This window comes from Saccostrea echinata, unplaced genomic scaffold, assembly GCF_033153115.1.
Source record: "Saccostrea echinata isolate AGI-Se365-2 ecotype Australia unplaced genomic scaffold, CSIRO_AGI_Sech_v1 ptg000033l, whole genome shotgun sequence".
Taxonomy (NCBI): domain Eukaryota; kingdom Metazoa; phylum Mollusca; class Bivalvia; order Ostreida; family Ostreidae; genus Saccostrea; species Saccostrea echinata.
Window position 1 is genome coordinate 35,673,443 of NW_026889782.1, and position 21,693 is coordinate 35,695,135.

The following is a 21,693-nucleotide window of genomic DNA, read 5'->3' on the forward strand; positions in this document are numbered from 1 at the left end:
TATTCATCATTGCTTAAAATTGGTCTCAAATGCATCCAACCTTCTATTAATTATTCAATATTGGTTTTATAATATAGGGGACCATCACCAAATATGTTGAATAAATCATCACATTTCTACATCTTTTTTTTTTTTAAATAAATCCCCTTTAATATGCCTACAGTTATACATGAGTGGAGTAACGTGACAACAACACAAACTAAATATAATAGGAGAAAGAACCAAGAGGTTAATATTTCATTGACTTATATCATTTATTTATCAGTTTCTCATAATCTTTTTTAAACTGCACAGGAAATTAAAACCCCCTTCAGAATAGAAATATAATGATGTTATGAATTATTTCATTTCATTAAAAAAAAAACCTGATTAACTGTTCATTTTTCACAAGCATGATATGATTGCAAATATAAATTTAAATAATCTGTAAACACATTATTTTAAGTCTAAATCTAATTCATCTAAGGATACGCTATTTCAAAGTTCAAATCTAATTCATCTAAGGATACGCTATTTCAAAGTTCAAATCTAATTCATCTAAGGATACGCTATTTTTAAATCTAAATCATTTATAGATACACTATTCCACGTCTAACTCTATTCCTCCCTTTAATACACTATTCCACGTCTAACTCTATTTCTCCCTTTAATACACCATGCCACGTCTAACTCTATTTCTCCCTTTAATACACTATTCCACGTCTAACTCTATTTCTCCCTTTAATACACTATTCCACGTCTAACTCTATTTCTCCCTTTAATACACCATTCCACGTCTAACTCTATTTCTCCCTTTAATACACCATTCCACCTCTAACTCTATTTCTCCCTTTAATACACCATTCCACGTCTAACTCTATTTCTCCCTTTAATACACCATTCTACCTCTAACTCTATTTCTCCCTTTAATACACCATTCTACCTCTAACTCTATTTCTCCCTTTAATACACCATTCCACGTCTAACTCTATTTCTCCCTTTAATACACCACGTCTAACTCTATTTCTCCCTTTAATACACCATTCCACGTCTAACTCTATTTCTCCCTTAAATACACCATTCCACGTCTAACTCTATTCTCCCTTTAATACACCATTCCACGTCTAACTCTATTTTCCCCTTTAATACACCATTCCACGTCTAACTCTATTTCTCCCTTTAATACACCATTCCACCTCTAACTCTATTTCTCCCTTTAATACACCATTCCACGTCTAACTCTATTTCTCCCTTTAATACACCATTCCACCTCTAACTCTATTTCTCCCTTTAATACACCATTCCACGTCTAACTCTATTTCTCCCTTTAATACACCATTCTACCTCTAACTCTATTTCTCCCTTTAATACACCATTCTACCTCTAACTCTATTTCTCCCTTTAATACACCATTCCACGTCTAACTCTATTTCTCCCTTTAATACACTATTCCACGTCTAACTCTATTTCTCCCTTTAATACACCATTCCACGTCTAACTCTATTTCTCCCTTTAATACACCATTCTACCTCTAACTCTATTTCTCCCTTTAATACACCATTCCACGTCTAACTCTATTTCTCCCTTTAATACACCATTCCACGTCTAACTCTATTTCTCCCTTTAATACACCATTCCACCTCTAACTCTATTTCTCCCTTTAATACACCATTCCACCTCTAACTCTATTTCTCCCTTTAATACACCATTCCACCTCTAACTCTATTTCTCCCTTTAATACACCATTCCACCTCTAACTCTATTTCTCCCTTTAATACACTATTCCACCTCTAACTCTATTTCTCCATTTAATACACTATTCTACCTCTAACTCTATTTCCCCCTTTAATACACCATTCCACCTCTAACTCTATTTCTCCCTTTAATACACCATTCCACGTCTAACTCTATTTCTCCCTTTAATACACCATTCCACGTCTAACTCTATTTCTCCCTTTAATACACCATTCCACCTCTAACTCTATTTCTCCCTTTAATACACCATTCCACCTCTAACTCTATTTCTCCCTTTAATACACCATTCCGTAATATCACCTTCTGAATCAGAGGAACATTCCCCTTCATATAAAGAAATACACATAAAGTAGATACTCGTTGCAAAGAATCATAAACAACTGAAGAAATAAAAAAAAAATACAAAACTATTTCATCCTCAATAGAAATACTTTATACGTTTTCAGATTTTGATTTCAAGCATTTCCACAGAATACACATGTTCTGACAATTGTCATGCCTCTCCATAGACAACAAGAAGAATACTGAACACTAGGTACTGTTTTCAATCTCCAGCCGTCTAAAAGATATAGTCCTTTCGTTTGGTGATAACTTATGTTGATGTTGATGTTAAATACTTTGCTTTCAATAAAAAATGAAAGCGACTAAGCTGTTTAATGAAAACAGCTGTATTAAATCTGAGTATCTTTTTTTTTAAGTAATTCGCGGAAGGATGTTTAAACACAAATCACAATTGTAACCCTTTGTATTTTTCCTTGTTCTTGGAAATGTTGTAGTGGTTAAAATATCTTACCATCAAAGATCTTTCAGAAATGCAATATGATAGACACCCCCCTCCCGAAAAAAAGTATATATCACATATTCTTACAAATTAAATGCATATGACGTCCAGTTCCCGGTTTGGCGGAGGGGGTTGGTGAGAGTTTTTATCAGTAAATGTGCGATTGCAACGATTAATGATACATTAGATTGTATCATTAGCGGTCTATCATGTAAATATTTGCTTGTTCCATTAAGCGTTAAGGCTGCTCTGCGTTTGTGACGCTTAATAATATAATTTTATCATTAAGCGGCGATCTAGTATTAATGGTTGAAAAGGTCAACCATTAATGCAATAATTTACGGCATCAAGCGTTAAAAGTGCAACGCATAATGATATGAGTACCATTAAGCGGCGTGATATCATTAGCGGTTGCTACAATGCCATCTCTTGAAATAAAATTTCCATAGGCTTATATTTTCTCCTAGCTTCAATCATGAGAATTGCATGATTATCCTGTTTGGTTTTCTCATAGTCAGGTATTTTAAAAAGTATGACCCTTTTATCTTCAGAGAAATGTATAATTCATAATTAAGATTTGCATATGATTTTAAAATTAGGGTATCTGGCTATCTGCATAAACAACTGTGGCAAAACTCAATAAAAGTTAAATTTCTTTTCCCAGATTCGTTAAAAAAAAATAATGAATCCACATTTTTTTTTCTATTTATACTAAGAAAATATCAATTTTAATGAGAAACTGTGAAAACTTGATTCAGGCATGTAGCATCATTTTTGAAAGTGGATGGATGGGGGGGTGGGCAGAATTTTTTTTTAACTTACCCTGGGGGTATAAGTTCCACCTTCCTTTAAAAACCCAATTATATCTTTACATATATTACTATGATTTAAAGCTATATATGGCGTATCTGAGCTAAAAAATAAAAACACGAGACTGAGTGAATATAAACATGATATATGTTATTTACGTTCAAATTAAAATTTTCCTCCATTTTGAATTTGAATAACCCCATGTTTCCATAGTTAAACTGACTTTAAAATATGTCCATTTTTTTAATGCGGAGTCAGTAAATCAATCGTTTTTTTTTTTTAATTTCTAATATCTTTGAAACGTGACTGATTTTAATTGTGTTATTTACAGGAAAGTCCTATCTTTATATAAAGTAATAAAGCAAATAGAGAGATCTTTTAAATTTTAGTTAATCTGAACTTATCAGAAATACGCTATATATGACATTAACTATACTACAACAAATAGTGGGTAGAGGGCAACCATGCAGCCTTAGCGAACATTTACAATATTTATAAAATATCAAACTCTCTGATACAATATAACACAGTGTTATAGCACTGTGGATAGTACAAATGTTGTGATTTGAACGGTTCCTTTTTCATGTTCTCAATGGCTATAAACGGTCGCACCATCTAACACATACAGTACAGTCAACGCGGTTTATGCATTTACCGCGCATCCCCGTGGTGTGAATCTCATCGCGGTTAGTACAGGTGTCTCAGGTGAAAATCGCGTGCCCACGCGGTTCGGCCATCCAGGTAATTCACACCGCCGCGGTGAAGCCCACCGATCATAGGTGAAAAACAGTCTTGGTCTAAAAGGCGAGTTATCTCCATTCGAAATTATATGAAAACGAAACCAAACAGAAAGAAAGAGAAATTAAAAAAAATATATAAGTGTAATGATATTTAAAATACAGAAGCTGAAATATTAGAATATTTTAAGTACAAAATGAAAATAACTTTTCTAATAAAAATATATTCTCGTGTATCTAAGATAATTTTAATTTTTTTTTTTTTTTTTTTTTTTTTTTTTTGCATTTTTCAAATAGCGTTTTATAAGCCTTGAACTTTAATGTGCATGTAGCGAAAGTCAAGCAATGTGTTCATTCTATTAGAAACCAAAACCGTCGATATAAATTACTGTAGGTGATATAGTTTTACGACTATGCAAGGTAATATACCCTATATGCTATTCATGATATTCGATATTAATTAATATTTTCTTAGTGTGTTTTGTAAATTTTAGATGCATATTTTTAGGGGGTTTGGTTAAAGAATGCATCTATCGCAGTTATATTGGAAAGGGGGGGGGGGGGGGCTATATTTAATTATTAAAAATCCAATATAAGATTAAAATAAGCAGAAGATTTTGGATGTAATTATCATTCTCGGAGTCGTCTGTGAAACGTCATTCCTTTCTAAATGTACATGTATTCCTGGATGTAGTTCTTGAAATCCGTAGGAATGGGATAATATGTGTGCGTAATTTGATGGCCCTTCAGTCCGGTTTGTTCCCGTTTTGCACACATTTGAATTTTAGGTATTGAAAAAAATGTGTGCAAAACGGAAATTCGTCCAGATAATTACTTAATTGCTATAGTCTATATCATAATTTGGAATTTGGAGAAAGAGAATTTATGGAAAGAATTGAAATAAAAAAGATATTAATTTTGAATTTCATATTTTAATTGATTTATTTCTGTGATTTCACGATAAGAAAAAGCTATTCTATAAAACATAAAAAAATATCATAAATACTAATCAAAACTATAACTATTTTCAGATGATTATCTCTGTCTCTCACCCTCTTTCTACTTAAAAATTAAGAATGAATTCATTCACTCATTCATTCGTATTTTTTATGAATAAAAGGGGTAACTGCGATGAGGATATTTGACAATACTTCGCAGACGAGTCAATTTATGCAAGCCTTTCTAATGACTCTAAATAAACTCACCACTAGAATCATTGGCATGGTGAACTGTTTTAGAGGGTTTTGATGTCCTCAAATTTTGTGCGAGCTAGGAAGCTTGATCCACAATTAACAAAATCCGACAAATGAAAAGTTTTTTTTTTAGTTAATGTTTGATGAAAAGTGTTTTATTTTCATTTTGACATTTTTTTTTAAATATTTCAGGATTTTTTTTTTTTTAGGGGGGGGGGGGGTATTGATTTTATTGGTCAATTGTTTGTTAACCAGGTAGTTGACAATAAGATTTTAAACAGGATATAATATATTTCATTCACAACACGTTTACCAAAAATGAAGTTTAAAATAGTCAATGCCTCCATGGCACCTGATCCCACCTCTGATGTCTTAGAGGTTCGTGTTTGCCCTGCTCCTATTTTGTAATGTTTAATGGACTTTTGAGCTCGAATACTGTTCGTTATCTCCACATATTTCATTGATGAATTAATTTTATAAATATGCAATGTTTCGATTTTATTTCGACTTTATACTCTGCAAGTTTGATTAAATTCGATCTAAATACGTTTATTCATAAAATTTGTGATGCCATAGAAATGGGATGGCAAAATGTATTTCGTTTGTATTTACCAGAAGTTAAAATGTAAAAGGAGACAATACATTTACCAGAAGTTAAACTAAGGATATGACATTATTTATTTGTTCATTTTTTTTTCCAGCAAGGGTCTCTATTATCTTTTTCACATTGTGTTCATACCAATAAAAACCCCTTCCCCGCAGTAGAGTCACGCATTTTAACGCATATACATTTACTCCGCAATCACGCAGTTTAACGCACATTCAATTTCGAAGTTTTCTGCTCTGATAACGCATAAAGTTTTCATTGTTTGATAACAAATGATTAGTAAAAAATACAATTCTATTCCAAAATATTCCCAAAGAAGAATATTTTATTCCCCTTTGAATATGTCAGAGTCGTTCAATTTATTTGACGATACTTCGCAGGCGATCCAATACATGCAAGCCTTTCTACTGATGCTAAATAAACTCACCACTGGAAATATTGGCATGGTGATCTGATGAGTTTTTTCAGCTTCTGTTTCATGAAAACTGTGCACAAAAATTGAGGGAATGAACTCATTTATACTGAAATGTACAACAAAGTTGAATGTATAAATACAAAACTCACCATCTGAAAATCTATAGCGGAGGATTAGTTAGGGGTTTGACCTCCTTTTTAGTTTAAGAGTAAATAAATCTTATAATGAAGTAAGCAATCAATAGTCCCCATTTTATCAAACGTAAGCATATCACGTATACCTTGTAATTTATGAAGTTGGAGTAGTAATTTCAGAGATTGAGGGTGCACCAGGTGGAATAGTCAGAATAGGTGTAGGGTGCACCAGGAGGAATTGTCAGAATTGATGGAGGGTGTGCACCAGGTGAAATAGACAGAATTGGTGTAGGGTGCACCAGGAGGAATTGTCAGAGAAGATGGAGGGTGTGCTAGATGGAATTGTCTGAATAGTTAGAGGGTGCTCCAGGTGGAATTGTCAGAATAGATGGAGGGTGCACCAGGTGGAATTGTCTGAATAGGTGGAGGGTTCACCAGAAGGAATTGTCAGAATAGATAGAGGGTGAACCAAGTGGAATTGTCAGAATAGGTGGAGAGTGCACCAGGGTGAATTGTCAGAAAAGGTTTCTCCAGGTGGAATTGTCAGAATAGATGGAGGGTGTACCAGGTGGAATTGTCTGAATAGGTGGATGATGCACCAAGTGGAATTGTCAGAATAGGTGGATAGTGCACCAGGATGAATTGTCAGAATAGATAGAGGGTGCACCAGGTGGAATTACCAGAATAGATGGTGGGTGTACCCGGTGGAATTATCTGAATAGGTGGAGGGTGCACCAAGTTGAATTGTCGGAATAGATAGAGGATAAACAAGTGGAATTGTAAGAATAAATTGAGGGTGCACCAGGTGGAATTGTCGGAATAGATAAAGGGTGCACCAGGTGGAATTGTCAGAATAGATAGAGGATACACCAGGATGAATCGTCAGAATAGCTAGAGGGTCACCAGGTGGAATTGTCAGAATAGATAGAGGACGCAACAGGTGTTATTGTTAGAATAGATAGAGGGTGCACCAGGTGTTATTGTCAGAATAGATAGAGGGTGAACCAGGTGCAATTGTCAGAATAGATAGAGGTTGAACCAGGAGGAATTGTCAGAATAGATAAAGGGTGCACCAGGTGGAATTGTCTGAGTAGATAGAGGGTGAACCAGGAGGAATTATCAGAATAGATAGAGGATGCACCAGGTGGAAGTGTCAGAATAGATAGAGGGTACACCAGGAGGAATTGTAAGAATAATTGGAACACACCATCAGCAGTACGTTTGTATTTCTTTCATATATCGACCATAATATTGCTAAGAATATATCAATTACAATAAATTGACTCCTTTAATTTTGACGAATTATTGTCGTCCAATAGAAATTCGAGAGACATATTACCTTTTGTATGTAAAAAAAAAAAAATAATTCGTATAAAGTAAAACAAATATATTGTATGCTACAAATACCATATGTGGAATGTTAACTCCCCTTCAAATTCCGTAAAACGACTGTCACAAAAATCTTAACGAGTGATTATTCTTCCCTTCTCATTTCTTTTTTTTTTTTTTTTTTTCATAGGAAATCCTGCATATTTCGATGAAATGGTTGTGCATCTGTCCAAAAAATAGATAAATATATAAATATATAAAGGGAGATAGGAATGTCGTCTCTCAGTTTAACATAGAAATGGAACCCTGTCTCGAAAATCCAACAGTTTTAGCAATGTTTTAGATTAAATAAACTTTTTAATTAAGTACAAACCTATAAAACTACATTAAACTTATGTAACACAATCTACACAAAAGAATATTTTCAAACAAAATAAGGAACAAATCACCAATAAAAAATACTTGATGTTACCTTCGGATGTTTGTGAAAACTACGACGATAAAAATCATTTAAAAGAAGAAGTCAAAAAGATATGAAAACCTGAGGGAATATAGGAAAAATTGATACATCTTCTTTGTTTGAGATGGAGAAAAAAAAATGTATACCAAACTTTCTTTATTTATCATGTAGTTTGAATCTTATACGGCACTATCAATTTCGATTCACCAGATGCTTTTCGGCAAATCATGTCTCTTCAGTGATGCTCATGCCGAAACGTTAGAAATCCAAAATATTTTAATTAAAAAAAAAAGACTTGGGAAGCTTAAAAAAGGGCTGCCAAAGACTGGAGCCAAATACGTCGAAGGATCAGACCCTCTGCTCACTCATATAAATCTAAGCGTTAACGTTTATGATTTTCTGCAAGAATTATACTTTATAAGAAAAACAAATATATATATATATATATGCAGCGCAGTTAAGCCTACAAAAAGGAGGCCGGACCTAATTTGTACGGGAAATATTGACTATGACATCATATAAAACTAACAATTATTAAGATTACCAGAAAGTCAATTGATTTGTTATTTTAAAATGTAGGAAACCATCAAACTTTCAAAACTTACAATAACATTCTGTTTTGTCATTAGTTTAATCCTATATAGCAAGGTATAAACAAGTCCTTGATTGCTATGCACTTGTCGATGTGACATCATTTCATATCAGCTGTCTCGTTTAAAGTCATCATTTCGTAAGTTCTATGGTCGATACAATGACCTTGTCAGCAAATACAATCTATCATTAAGTCAAATGCTGACTGACGTTTTTTCATACTAATTGTTAGGCCATTATTTACACACTGAATTGTCGACGGATTTTTCCGTTATTTCCCGAGCATGACAAGGAGCACGCGGCGGGTCTGACCGGTCGGCAGGGGATGCTCACTCCTCCATGGCTCCTGATCCCACCTCTGATGTTTAGAGGTCCGTGTTTGCTCTGCTCTTATTTTGTATTGTTTAATGGACATTTGAGCTTGAATACTGTTCGTTATCTCCATATATTTCATTCGTAAATCTTGACGCAGTTTGTATGCAGTGAGAGGCAGATCAAGTAATATTTTCACAACGAAAAAGAGCTAGGTTCACTTTATTTATAAAATGGCCCTGTAGATATACCAATTTATTAACTAAAACTCCCGAGTACCATTTTCAGCATTAATATAAAGTAGAGACTTAGTGCTTTCAGTTTATATAACAAAATTTCCTTTGAAGAGTCCAGGCATTGAAAAACAGGTTGTGTGAAATTGCAGTGTTATTGAATTTTGCAGAAAACAGGTGTTTTTGAGAACCTTCAACAAAGAATTAAAATATCAGCACACCCCTCGATCCAAAAATTAAAATATGCTTTATAATCTTCATTAACAGTTCTTTTATAATATATTTACACATTTTGGATCGGAGGTTGTGCTGTATAAGAAATATTGAAAAGTGGCATTATTTTTTAGTCTTTTTTAAGAAATATTCAGAATATGTGAATAAAGACGTAATTCATGACGTCATAATGCATTTACTAGAAAGAAAATTACGTCATTGTCAGTATATATTCATTAAACAAGTGCTCAAGTATAATTTCTTGCCTTGTTGACTAAAACTATACAGTTTTGAATTTTCAGAAATGCACAGGGCCAAAAAAGGCCCTAAGTGGCTCTTGCTCTTTATTTCTGAATTCAATAAAATATTATTTGCAGATATTTAGGAGACCATTACGTTGGATTAAATGTCTTCTTTATGATTTTTTTTCATATATTTTCCGTACATTTCCTTTTTAATTGATACCGCTGTATATTTGTATGTAAGTACATAGGACGGTAATATAAGGGTCTTAATAAATCGAGCTAGTGGCATGCACGCAATGAATCATAGTAAGCTTTTACACATAAACTCTAGAACCATTCAGGTATTTGAAAAGTGCTGCGATCATGGTGAAATCTTGAAAATGAATTAATTATATCTAAAGCAAACATAATTTAAACAATGAAATAGCAGAATCTATATAGGATTGCATCAAAGTACTTTTCAGCAACTACAATGCGTGTTGAAAATATTTATAAACTTAACTTAGAATTTTGAATTGGTTATACCCTTGCACTAGTGAAATTTATAGGTGATCTCAATACTGCAATTATATGTGTTAAATTCAGGTGAATACCATATCACGTGACATGTCTAAATATAAAATCTAATCGCCCTCAATATGTAGTTAATAACGATAATTATAAATATAGTACTAAAAAGAATCGCTATCCTGATTAAGAATATATTTTTAAATCAAAAAAAAATTGCCGATATTCCTTTTGCGCACCTTAACTGACTGCATAGCTTGTGTTACAAAAAAATGAATCTTCATAACACTGCCTTTCTCTCCCCCTTTTTAAATACAGAATTTTACCTTTTCATTTTAGGACATTGTTATATTATAGCTAAAGTCTTCAAGCAAAGTCTGTTAAGATACTCATAACAGATTTATTGGGAAAGAAATTTTCAATATAAAAATTATGTCGATTAAATAAAATCTTATACTTCACTGTAAAATCTCGAATTCGCCATAATCGCTATGTAGGTCATTGTATTATTTGAATGAGAAGGCGGAGCGTCTATCAAGCGTGCGATTAGTATGAATACATTAGCGCGTGTTCGAGGTATACTAAGTTTTATGACTAACTGACACCTAAAAAGCCTTTTTTCATGTTAGAAAAAATATTACCATACATTTTTAATTTGGCTGGCTTAACTTTGATTTTTTTTTTTCTGCTTAACGTACGAGTCGTATTTGAAATGATTTACTAGAAATTCGTCAAATTATTTATACATTAAATACAAAATGGAAACAGAGCGTATAACGAAGGATACACTATTTTTCATACTTTAAAGAAACCTTCTTTTTTGTGAAAAAGAGATAATTAATCCTTTTAAGATCATTGCTTAATTAGAAATTTTTCAAACATATATATATTTTTTTTGAAAAATACGACTGCGCAGTACAGTTAAGGTCGGCACTTTTTGTGATAAAAAATATATTCTTAATCAGGATGGCGATTCTTTTAGGTACTTTATTAATATTGGACAAATGTAATTATGGTTAATAAAAACATATTGAGGACGATAAGATTTTATATTTAGACTTGTCACATGATGTGACAGTCACGTGATAGAGCATATATACTTGTAGTATCGAGGTCACCTATAAATTTCACTAGTGCCAGGGCATAATCAAGTTAAAATTCTAAATTTAGTGTATAAGTATTTTCAACACGCATTGTAGTTTCTGAAAAGTGCTGCGATCCTTTATAGATTCAGCTTATTTACTGTTAAAATCATATTTTTATGGCTGCATGCTGCATTTTTTGCAGGTCAACGGCATTAAATATAGGTATAATTAATTCATTTTCAAGATTTCACCAGGATCGCAGCACTTTTCGGATACCTTAATACTTCTTGAGGTTATATGTAAAAGCTTACTGCGATCAATTGAGCGTATGCCCTTGCACTAGATCGATTTATTATGACCCTAACATTACCCACCGCGTACAAACTGCGTCAAGTTTTAGGAAATGACGTCACATTGACCAGCACATCACGATCAGTGACTTGTTTATACCTTGCTATGTGGGATTTAACTAAAGACAAAACATCGTGTTAAAGTAAGTTTTGATATAGTTTGATAGGCTCCGATAAATTAAAATAGCATTTTTTTTTATTTTGTAGTATTTTAAAGAAATTTTGTATGATGTCATAGTTAACGTTTCCCGTACAAATTATGCTCCGTCCCCTTTTTGTAGCTTTAACTGTGCTGCGTGCTACAACATATACACGTAGGCGGTTGAATTATGATATAAAACTACACTCGGTATAAAAAAAAATAGATAGTTAAGAAAGTGAAAATTTAAACGTCAATTAAACGTCAGTATCATCACTTGTGGATAAAGACACATCAGTGTCAGTGTGCTTTGTACAGTGCCAATTGTATTGTTTCAATTGTCCCAATTGTATTGGACGACTTTACTTTACCGGTCCCCAGAAAAACGCGCTAAAATATAGTGTCGCCGTAGACGACTTCAGTATATATCAGATGGCGTGATTGATCGAAAAAAATTAAAAGTATGAGGTTTTTAGCCTTTTTGACCCCAAAATCGAATTCTACAGTTAAAAGTTTAGTTTAAAACTTCGTTTTTAAACGAAGTTTTTAACCTCGTTTTCTGAAAAAAAGTGACATATTGTTTATTCAGTGAAAAGGAGACGAGAAATAATTGTCAACAAAGCGCGTGCGGAACATGCTTAGTGCCGTTTCTTTCGTACTTTGCCATTTTTTCATGTAAACAAACCAAAGAGATGTCGTTAAAGCGGAATTAAGATCTTGCAAAAATACAGATGCAACTGAATTTCTTTATCTTTAAAAAAAACAAGACACTAACCCTATCCCTCGGATGGTATGCGAGGACTAACCCAAATCTCCCGGGCGGATGCTAGACTAACCCATGTGCGAGGACTAACCCTAATCTCTCGGATGGATGCGAGACTTACCCTAATCAGTTGAAAACTTGTGCAAGGACTAACCCTATTCTCTCAGGTGGGCGCAAGACTAACCCTAACCAGTCAAAAAATGTGCAAGACTAACCCTTATCAGTTGAGTGACGTAAATCTTACGTCATAATGCAATGAGCGCGCGGATCTTGCGGATCTGGGGACCGGTAAAGTAAAGTCTACCCCCCCCCCCAAAAAAAAAAAAAAAAAAAAAAAAATCCTGCTTATTCATGCCAGACAAGGTAATATGATCTTCCTCATTTATGAATTCTTTAATTGTCGGAATCCACTCCTGTACTTTTTAATTTTAACAAACTCTCTTCCTGTGGAAAGATGAATAATAATTAACTCCGAGGTATTTTTAACGCCCTTCTTCATTCGACTGATTTTTTTTACTAATATCTTCGTTGATCGGACACATGAAAGGGCCATACAAATGCATGTTCTTGCTTTTAAACATTATGCTTTAAAAAATACCTGCGAACATGGACTTTTTTTTAACATGATCTAAAAAAAAAAAAAAAAAATTTGCGTCAGAAAAAACCTGAAGCTTCCCTCTATTAAAAGAAGAAGGTACGGTTTTGGCTTTATTGTGCCCTAAAAAAAATATTGTTTTCAAAAAGTTTCGAGACCGGTATAAATATGAGTTGAGTATATGACTGTAATAAATCAGGAAAGAATATACCATAAAGGAGGACCATTCTGGAAATATGACGTCAGTATTTTGATACATTTCTCTGTTATAAGCAGAAATAGCCTCAAAATGGCCCTTTTCTGGGGTTATTTTCAGTAAGAAAATAGTGTCCACAGCCGTCGCTTACTTTAATTTTCGAATATGTTGTGTAACATTCTTTGAAAAATCACATATCTCAAAATTTTTGTGGGAGATGTATGTCGTCTATATCTGAAAGAAAATTTTATTGAAAATTTATGTCTTCTGCAACTTTTTTTCAGAAAATACGGGAAAATGCACAAGTTCATGACGTCATTTTTAGCATTTAAAAGGTCATGCGAGAAAAATGATTTGTGTAATCTTTCCGCATGGACTTTCAATGATTCAGAATGCATGAGTTTTAATTTTTTACATCACTTTCATATTTCAGAAAAATACAGGGCAAGATCTGTGTTTAAACCGTACCTTGTCCTTAGGGGTGCTTTTGTGCACATGTATTCATCCGGTGACTTTTCATCCGATACACAGGTCTTTTGAGCGCTCCGTACTTCAGTTTCTTTCCCTTAAGGATTCTTCTTTTGGAAGTATGCATTTGTGCACTTGTAACAAACAATTCATTTTTCTAAAGATATGATGAGTTGGTGTTTTTTTCAATAACGGACTAGAAATGATTTTCATTGATCAAAAAATCTCTCGTATCTTCCAAGTCAATGAACGGAGCACTTATGTATACTTAGGAACAAGGGCAAATGTATATTATATACCCACAGTAATTTAAATTTTAAAATTATGTACTTATGAGACACATGCAGAGAGTGCAAGCTTTATGCTACAGGACTTCAATATAAATTGATAGATACCGAAAAAAAATCAAACAAAATGGACTGAAAATCTTAACAAATCTTAATCATAAAAAAGATTTAATTACCCATTTGAAATATGATTTGACCATTGATAGCTCGCAGACAATAGACACAATGCCACATAGGTGTGCTCAAAGCGTGAAAGTGAATGTAAATGTCTAGTATAACTCTTTACATCGACCATATTTACGACAGCTTGAAACATCAATGCGCTCATATAAAAAATGGGCTTGCAAAATGAGGGTGTGGCCTAAAGTTTATGAGAAATCGATGTAAACAACATACCCCTGCTATATTAATCACATAAATACCTAATTACAATGCAAGGAAGTAAAAATTGAAATTAATAACCTACAATGTTTGATGGAAAGATTGAGGCAAAAATATGTAGAAAATCTTTATTTTATTTTTTTTTTTGTAAATTATCAGGGGGCCAGATTTGGTCGTTTGAACGATTCATCCTTTGACAGTAAAAGACCTTTCATCTTCATAAATTTATGAAGGAATGATAGAAAATATACGTCATTAAGAGTTGTCTCTCTTATCAAAGTATCAACGAACCTTCAGAAAGAAACACTTTTTGATTGCCTAAAATAAAGTATTCCCAGGCAAACTCTGATTTCGGATTGAAATCCCTCCCCCTTTCGCCCAAAATATTCGAAAACCTGAAAAATTTGTACAAGCTCATCCCTGTACGTTTTTCCTAGGTATCGGAGTTTTCATGGCACCTGATCCCGCCTCTGATGTTTTTGGAGGTCAATGTTTGCTCTGCTCCCGATTTGTGTTGTTTAAATGGACTTTGAGCTTGAATACTGTTTTTTATCTCTATATTTCATTTAAAATATAATTTTGATGATACATTTTAATAGGGCTGGGCAATAATAACAATGTTCCTGTATATTGCGGTATGTTGACAAAAAATATCGTATTGCAGTATGTTTACGTAATACCGATAAACTGGCAATATGTTTGGATTCAGGAATTCTATCATACTGTATAAAGTATAAGTTGTCAGAAAGGTCTGTGATCAAACAGTAAGACAGCAGGACAAAACCTGTTATGTGGGTGTATTTCATTGCATAACTGTAATTAAATCAGCAAGATACTTCTTAATTCGAATTCTCAATTACCATACTTATGTTACTTACGTACATTCTCAATGAAATATGTGGAGATAACAAACAGTATTCGAGCTCAAAAGCCCATGAAACATTACAAAATAGGAACAGAGCAAACACGGACCTCTAAGACATCAGAGGTGGGATCAGGTGCCATGAAGGAGTGAGCATCCCCTGCCGACTGGTCATACCCGCCATGTGCTCCTTGTCATATTCGGGAAACAACAAAAAATCCGTCGACAATTCAGTGTGTAAATAATGACCTAACAATAAGTATGAAAAAGTAAGCCAGCATTTGACTTAATGATAGATTGTATTTGCTGACAAGGTCATTGTATCGACTATAGGACTTACGAAATGATGACTTTAAACGAGATTGCTGATATTTTTGTTTCATCAACTTGTTTGTCAATAACCTACCTCGTTTTAGAAATTGTTCATACGTAGAACATGTTCTGGCGTATCGAATCAGCTGAAAGATATAAACCTAGTATGCAGGTGATAAGGGTTTATTGCTGCATAAATATGGGAAGTTGACGATTGAAGAGTTAAAGTAATCACGTTCATTATAAAGCTTGGTTGGTAGATTACCATTAACGTCTTTTTCTAATAAAATATCCAAATATGAAACAGATGTGTCAGACTCTGTTGTATCTTTTATCTCAAGCTCACCGGGATATATCGTGTCGACATAAGAATAGAAATAACCTTTGTTAATTGACAATACGTCGTCGATATATCTAAATGTCGAGTTGAAGACCACGGCAAGTGTTTTCTTCTTTTCACGTAAAAGATTTTGAACAAATTCTGCTTCATATGAATACATAAATAGGTCTGCTAATAACGGGGCGCAATTGGTATCCATGGGAATTCCAACAGATTGTTGGAAGATCTGGTCTCCAAAAACCACATGGATATTATCAATAGAAACTCGAGCATCTTTTTAATGTCAACTTCAGAGTACTTGTGTGTACAATCAGATTGTTTTTAACAAAATAAGTTTGCAAATGACAAATGACAAGGTAAGTAAATTTACGAGTTCCATTTTTATTGAAAAAACAGATGTCAACGATGTCAGAAAGTCTGGACTTTCATTTATCATGGGGAATAGTCGTATATAAAGTTGAAAAATCGTAAGTTTTTATGTTTTTATTTTGGTAAAATTTTGTGATTTCAAATGTTCCAAAAGTTCCTTGGAATTTTTGTAGTATCCGCATCTGATTTACACCACTTCTCGAATATATTGTTGCACAGTACTCTTGAAGTTTCTCCTTTACTACTGTTAATATCTTAGCGAGGAGTAAAGAAAGAGGCTTGGTAGAACATTTACTGAAACCTGCTAAGTATCTTTGTTTGTAAGGATTTTTATGAAGTTTCGGAAACCAATATAGATATGGTTTTGAAGAATTTCCTCCTTAGAAAGGGAGCTATGGGTATAAATTTGATTTCCACTTGAAGAATCAAATTCCATTTCCTCTAAATTGCAATTTATATAATGAGCCTTACAAACAAGGACAATGTTGTGAATGTAAAAGGAAGTTAATATAATAAGATAATACCATTTAAATTTTTAATTAAAATATTGCAATACATATCGCAATACAGTCCAAAATATCACAATATTTCGCATTAAAAATATCTAGTCAATACCCAGTTCTACATTTTCATATAAAAGCATCTATTAATTTAAAGAATTGATGCGGTTATTTTATGAGGAAAACTTGGTTCAGCCAGATAATAAGATAAGGATCAGGCCCCACCGCCATAAAACTTTAAGAATTCTCAAAAAAATTCTCAACTCAAGTCTTGAGAATTACCCAGCTAAGAATATTCTTAAATTCACTGCCATAAAACGATTTGAGAATATTCTCAGCTGAGTAATTCTCAAGACTTGAGTTGAGAATTTTCTCAAGATTTTTTTCTCGCGAGACTGTTTTCGCGGATTTTTTTCGCTGATTGAAGCGGCCCAGAGGAGTTCTTTTTTTGTCTAAAGGTAAGAAACCACATTGGTTACATGTAAATAACACGTTTCGTCTGCTTTTGGGGGGTAAAATCTATCATGGAAGAGAGTCAACGTAGTCAAAAGAAACGCTCACAAAATTGGGGAGATGACGAAGAAGTTACTCTTATTGAGGAAGTGAAATTAAGATCAGATGCCTTGTTCGGGTTGATGAGAGGGAGAGGGGCAAAAGGGAAATTAAAAGAAAAGGAGTGGCAAATGATTGCTGATAAACTAATTTCGTTAGTATAGACCTAGTATATGTTTCTGAAATTCAAATGTAACATTATACTCGAACAGATATCGTATTGGAAGTACACTTACGTGCATGTTACCAGTATGTGTGCCTCTCCGCAACATTACGTGTATACTATATCATATACACAAGTTTAAGTATACATGTACATAAAACAGATATATGCTACAACGGTAAATATCCTGTTGTTTTATAAAATGGGTAATAAACTGAATAAAACACAACGCACGCACATAAAATTACCGTGATTTTTTTTTTAATGGTACATATTGGTTTTTTCCCTATCTATTTTTAGATCCGTTTGTATGTTTAAGCATGGAGTGGATCACTAATCAATATTCTTTATGTAATATTGTAGACAATTTGATTCAAAAAGAAGAAGCTGGGAGGAAGTGAAGAAAAAGTACTATAATTTGAAATCTAGAAGTAAGTACATGTATGCATAAAGCCATTGAAGAGGGAGGGGGGGGGTTACTTAGATTCAATTTTTTTTTTTATTTTTCATTTCCATGGGCAAGCAGTTTTCTATTTACATAAATAGGATCAAGGGTCCTATGCCCAGAGATGTAAATCTGTGTATCATATTAGCCCAGCCCTGAGGTCTTTCTTAAAACAAATTATGTTGAAGACTAATTTACAATGTATAATATTCCATGCAATGAAATTAAGAAACAGCAACTACCTAACATTTTGAACTATACTGAATTTATTAATCTCTTCACAATTTTACAATTATACTCAGAGATGTACATTAGTTTTTTATTAATGTATATCTCTGAATACAATTGTAAAATTGTGAAGAGATTAATAAATTAACAATGGTGGCAAATAAGACAAATGTTTTATAGCATGCGAGAGTGTGAGGATAGACAAATAATACAATTTTACATATAATAGGTATATATATTGACACAATTCAGTGAAAAGTGAATGAATTCCAACAAAATTGTAAGGGTATTAACAACTTGATAATATATTTAAAAATTTATTTTAGAAATATTTCTATTTTATACTGTGATTAAATGAATGTATGATATATATTTGAAAATGTATAATAATTATAATATTTGATGATTTATTTTTTAGAATCTTTTTTTTTCTTTTCTGAGTTATATCTTTTAATTAAAGGCAAAGAAAAGCTTGATGGGTTAATGCAGCCCAAAACTGGTGGTGGCCCCCCTCTTCCACCACTTACACAGGGAGAGGAAACATTTCTCCGCCTTGCAGATGGAGAACCAAATCTTTGTGGTGTACCAGGAGGGATTGATACAGATGGTATGGTTAACAAGTTAGTTATGCATGGGAATGAAACATCACATTGAATCTTTGGAAGAGAAAGAAATAAAAGGCAGAAAAAGTTATGGTGTAAATCATCAAGTTGAATAAACAATTTAAGTGTTATTTATAATAATTTCAATCTCAAACATCAGTTTATTTTTTGAAATTACAGGAATTAGGATTATTAATATCTTGGTATTTATAGCTATATAGTGATTTTTTTCTTATAGATTTAAAGAGTATCGTAAATGAAGTTAATTATCTCAGACATTTCTTTAATTTTATAGCACCACATACTTCAGAATTGTTGGCAGATATGGCAGATACTGAATCAATAGCTGAAAATTCCCAACAAGGTAAATAATGCTGCAATATTTCATAATTACTGAAGTACATATTCTGTTGTGTCTATAAAATCATTAAATTTTTTTTGAAAAATTTCAAGAATAACTTCAGTTAATAGTAAGAGATGAATTAACTTATTGTTGCTTTTATATATATGTATATCTATCTATCTATCTATCTATCTATCAATCTATTTATATATATATATATATATATATATATATATATATATATATATATATATATATATATATATATATATATATATATATATATATATATATATATATATATATATATATATATATATATAATGCATACATCATATTGTGATAGCTTAATGAAATAAGAATGGATTTTCACAGTAGTATCACTACACCTGTTGATATAAAGGATACATGTATGAAATGATTGCTGTTAGTGATGGGCAATTGGATTTTTTTTCATAATCAATTAATCGGAATAATCAGATTCTCTATAATTGGTATTGAGTGATGTCTAAAATGCACTTTTGATGTATTTTGTATCATTGGATTCATTTATTATTACTTAATCCAGAGAAGACTGAATAAAAAAATCATAGGAATAATTGCTTTTAACTAATATTTTGTTTGATTGATTATCAAAATTATAATTGAATACCTATGATCGGGGATCATTTCGATTAGATAATTGATTTAATCGATGAATTGGTACATCACTAATTGCTGTAGCTACAATTAGTATTTCTTTGATTTCAGTTAAAAGTACATCGACTGAAAACCCATGTACATCAAAATCTCTGGAATTCAGCTCCAGTTCTTTGCAAGGTAAAACGAGTATTACATATGTGACATATGGCAGAGTATGTGCGTAGTCTTTGCAATCCCAAGTAAACTTGGCACCAAGTACTGTTAAGTGGAATTCAAATTTATTTAAATAAAGGGCCAGATTCTTTTAAAGTTTGTAGGAGAGATGATTAAACAAGAGGCCCATGGGCTACAACACTCCCATGAGTCACCTTTGCCCTGCTGTTCTTTGGAAGAAAATATTTTAAAAAAATATTCCTTATTCCCTTAAAAACCAAATGGAACAAAAACATAAGGTGAGGGATGTTGCCCATGGCTACTGGCTTATTGGTTTCTTTTTTATTCAAGATTGAGAGATTCGGGGGGCATATACTAAGTATCTTTTGGTCTGTCGGTTTGCTTGGCCACAAAAACTTTAGACTTGGCCATAACTTTTAAATGAATGATGTTAAGGCTTTCATATTTCACATGTATTTCTTGTGACAAGACCTACCATTTTGACCTCACAGATCATGACCTTGACCTCGGATTTTTACCTATTTTTGAAAATCTTTATCCTTGGCCATAAGCTGCCATAAAGGGGGTGTCAATGTGTAACAGGGTTTTCACGTGAATGAAGAAAACTTTGGTTGTTGTGTTTATAGGGTTCTTGTTTGTATCAATTTTGTTTCCACAGTGATAACCTTCAGTTCACAAAAAAGACAAATTTAAGTCATTAAGCTTTAATTTAAAAAAAAAATGAAATACATTTTTATAATGCTTTTTTTTTTCATTCAGGAAGACAAACAAAATCATCACAAAAAAAGAAAAGAGAGGTCTGTATATTTTTTTTCAATTTTATGTCAAATACTTCTACACATACATATGTACTACACCAAATAATTAAGATACTCTCTCTCTCTCTCTCTCTCTCTCTCTCTCTCTTTGCAACACAAATATGACCAATTGAACCTAATTTGTATGTTAATTAATACACCTCCACTTATTTTTCTTTTTAACATAAACAGTTTTATAAGTTTTCTTAACTAAATTAAGCAAAGAAGAAAATATGAAACAACAATCTCATCCAATGGATTAGCACAGACATGTATGTAGTACTCCTAACTGTGTATTTATATGCATTTCTGATAATTATTTTTTAACGTCTTCAGGTAATGAATCCAGAAAAAGGAAGATTGATGAATTAGAAGAGGCAAACTTAATTTTGGATAATAAAAGATTAGAAGAGGAAATTCTTAAAATTAAAGAAGAAAGGGAGGTTCTTGCATTGAAAAAAGACATTTTAGTACTGAAAAAACAGAAACTTGTTTTAGATATTCAGACCTCCTATCCTTGTTTTCTTGATGAAATGTAAATTTAAAATATGATTATCATGTATATTTAGTCAGCTTCTATAGTATTTGAAAAAAAAATGCATTAGCACATGTACTATCATTGTGAGAAATGTAGACAAAATTAAATTTTGATTTTAAGTGACATCTTGATCATGCATCAAGTTTTAGTTGTTTTGATCAATGGGGTTAGTGGTGTTAATACATGTACATGTATTGTAGATAACATTTAAAGAACCATTGTGTGATAGATGTGTCAAGACAGAGAGAGAGGGGTGGTGGT

At 32.6% G+C, this 21,693-nt stretch overlaps 1 protein-coding gene across 1 annotated transcript; it reads left to right on the forward strand.

Annotated features, from left to right (window-relative positions):
* Positions 1 to 17,472: 17,472 nt before the first annotated feature.
* On the forward strand, positions 17,473 to 21,433 carry LOC133198488 (myb/SANT-like DNA-binding domain-containing protein 4). Its single transcript, XM_061334575.1, has 6 exons — positions 17,473 to 17,654; positions 18,027 to 18,094; positions 18,797 to 18,943; positions 19,234 to 19,302; positions 20,032 to 20,100; positions 21,231 to 21,433. Exons 1-6 carry the CDS (start codon positions 17,473 to 17,475, stop codon positions 21,431 to 21,433), a joined length of 738 nt encoding a protein of 245 aa, XP_061190559.1.
* Positions 21,434 to 21,693: the final 260 nt, after the last annotated feature.

Excerpts from the sequence above, each read along its gene's own strand:
- LOC133198488 (XM_061334575.1), top strand. The coding sequence starts at position 17,473 with ATGGAAGAGAGTCAACGTAGTCAAAAGAAACGCTCACAAAATTGGGGA. Across the intron at positions 17,655-18,026 it reads ATTGCTGATAAACTAATTTC|ACAATTTGATTCAAAAAGAA; the intron begins GTTAGTATAGAC and ends GTAATATTGTAG. Across the intron at positions 18,095-18,796 it reads CTATAATTTGAAATCTAGAA|GCAAAGAAAAGCTTGATGGG; the intron begins GTAAGTACATGT and ends TTTTAATTAAAG.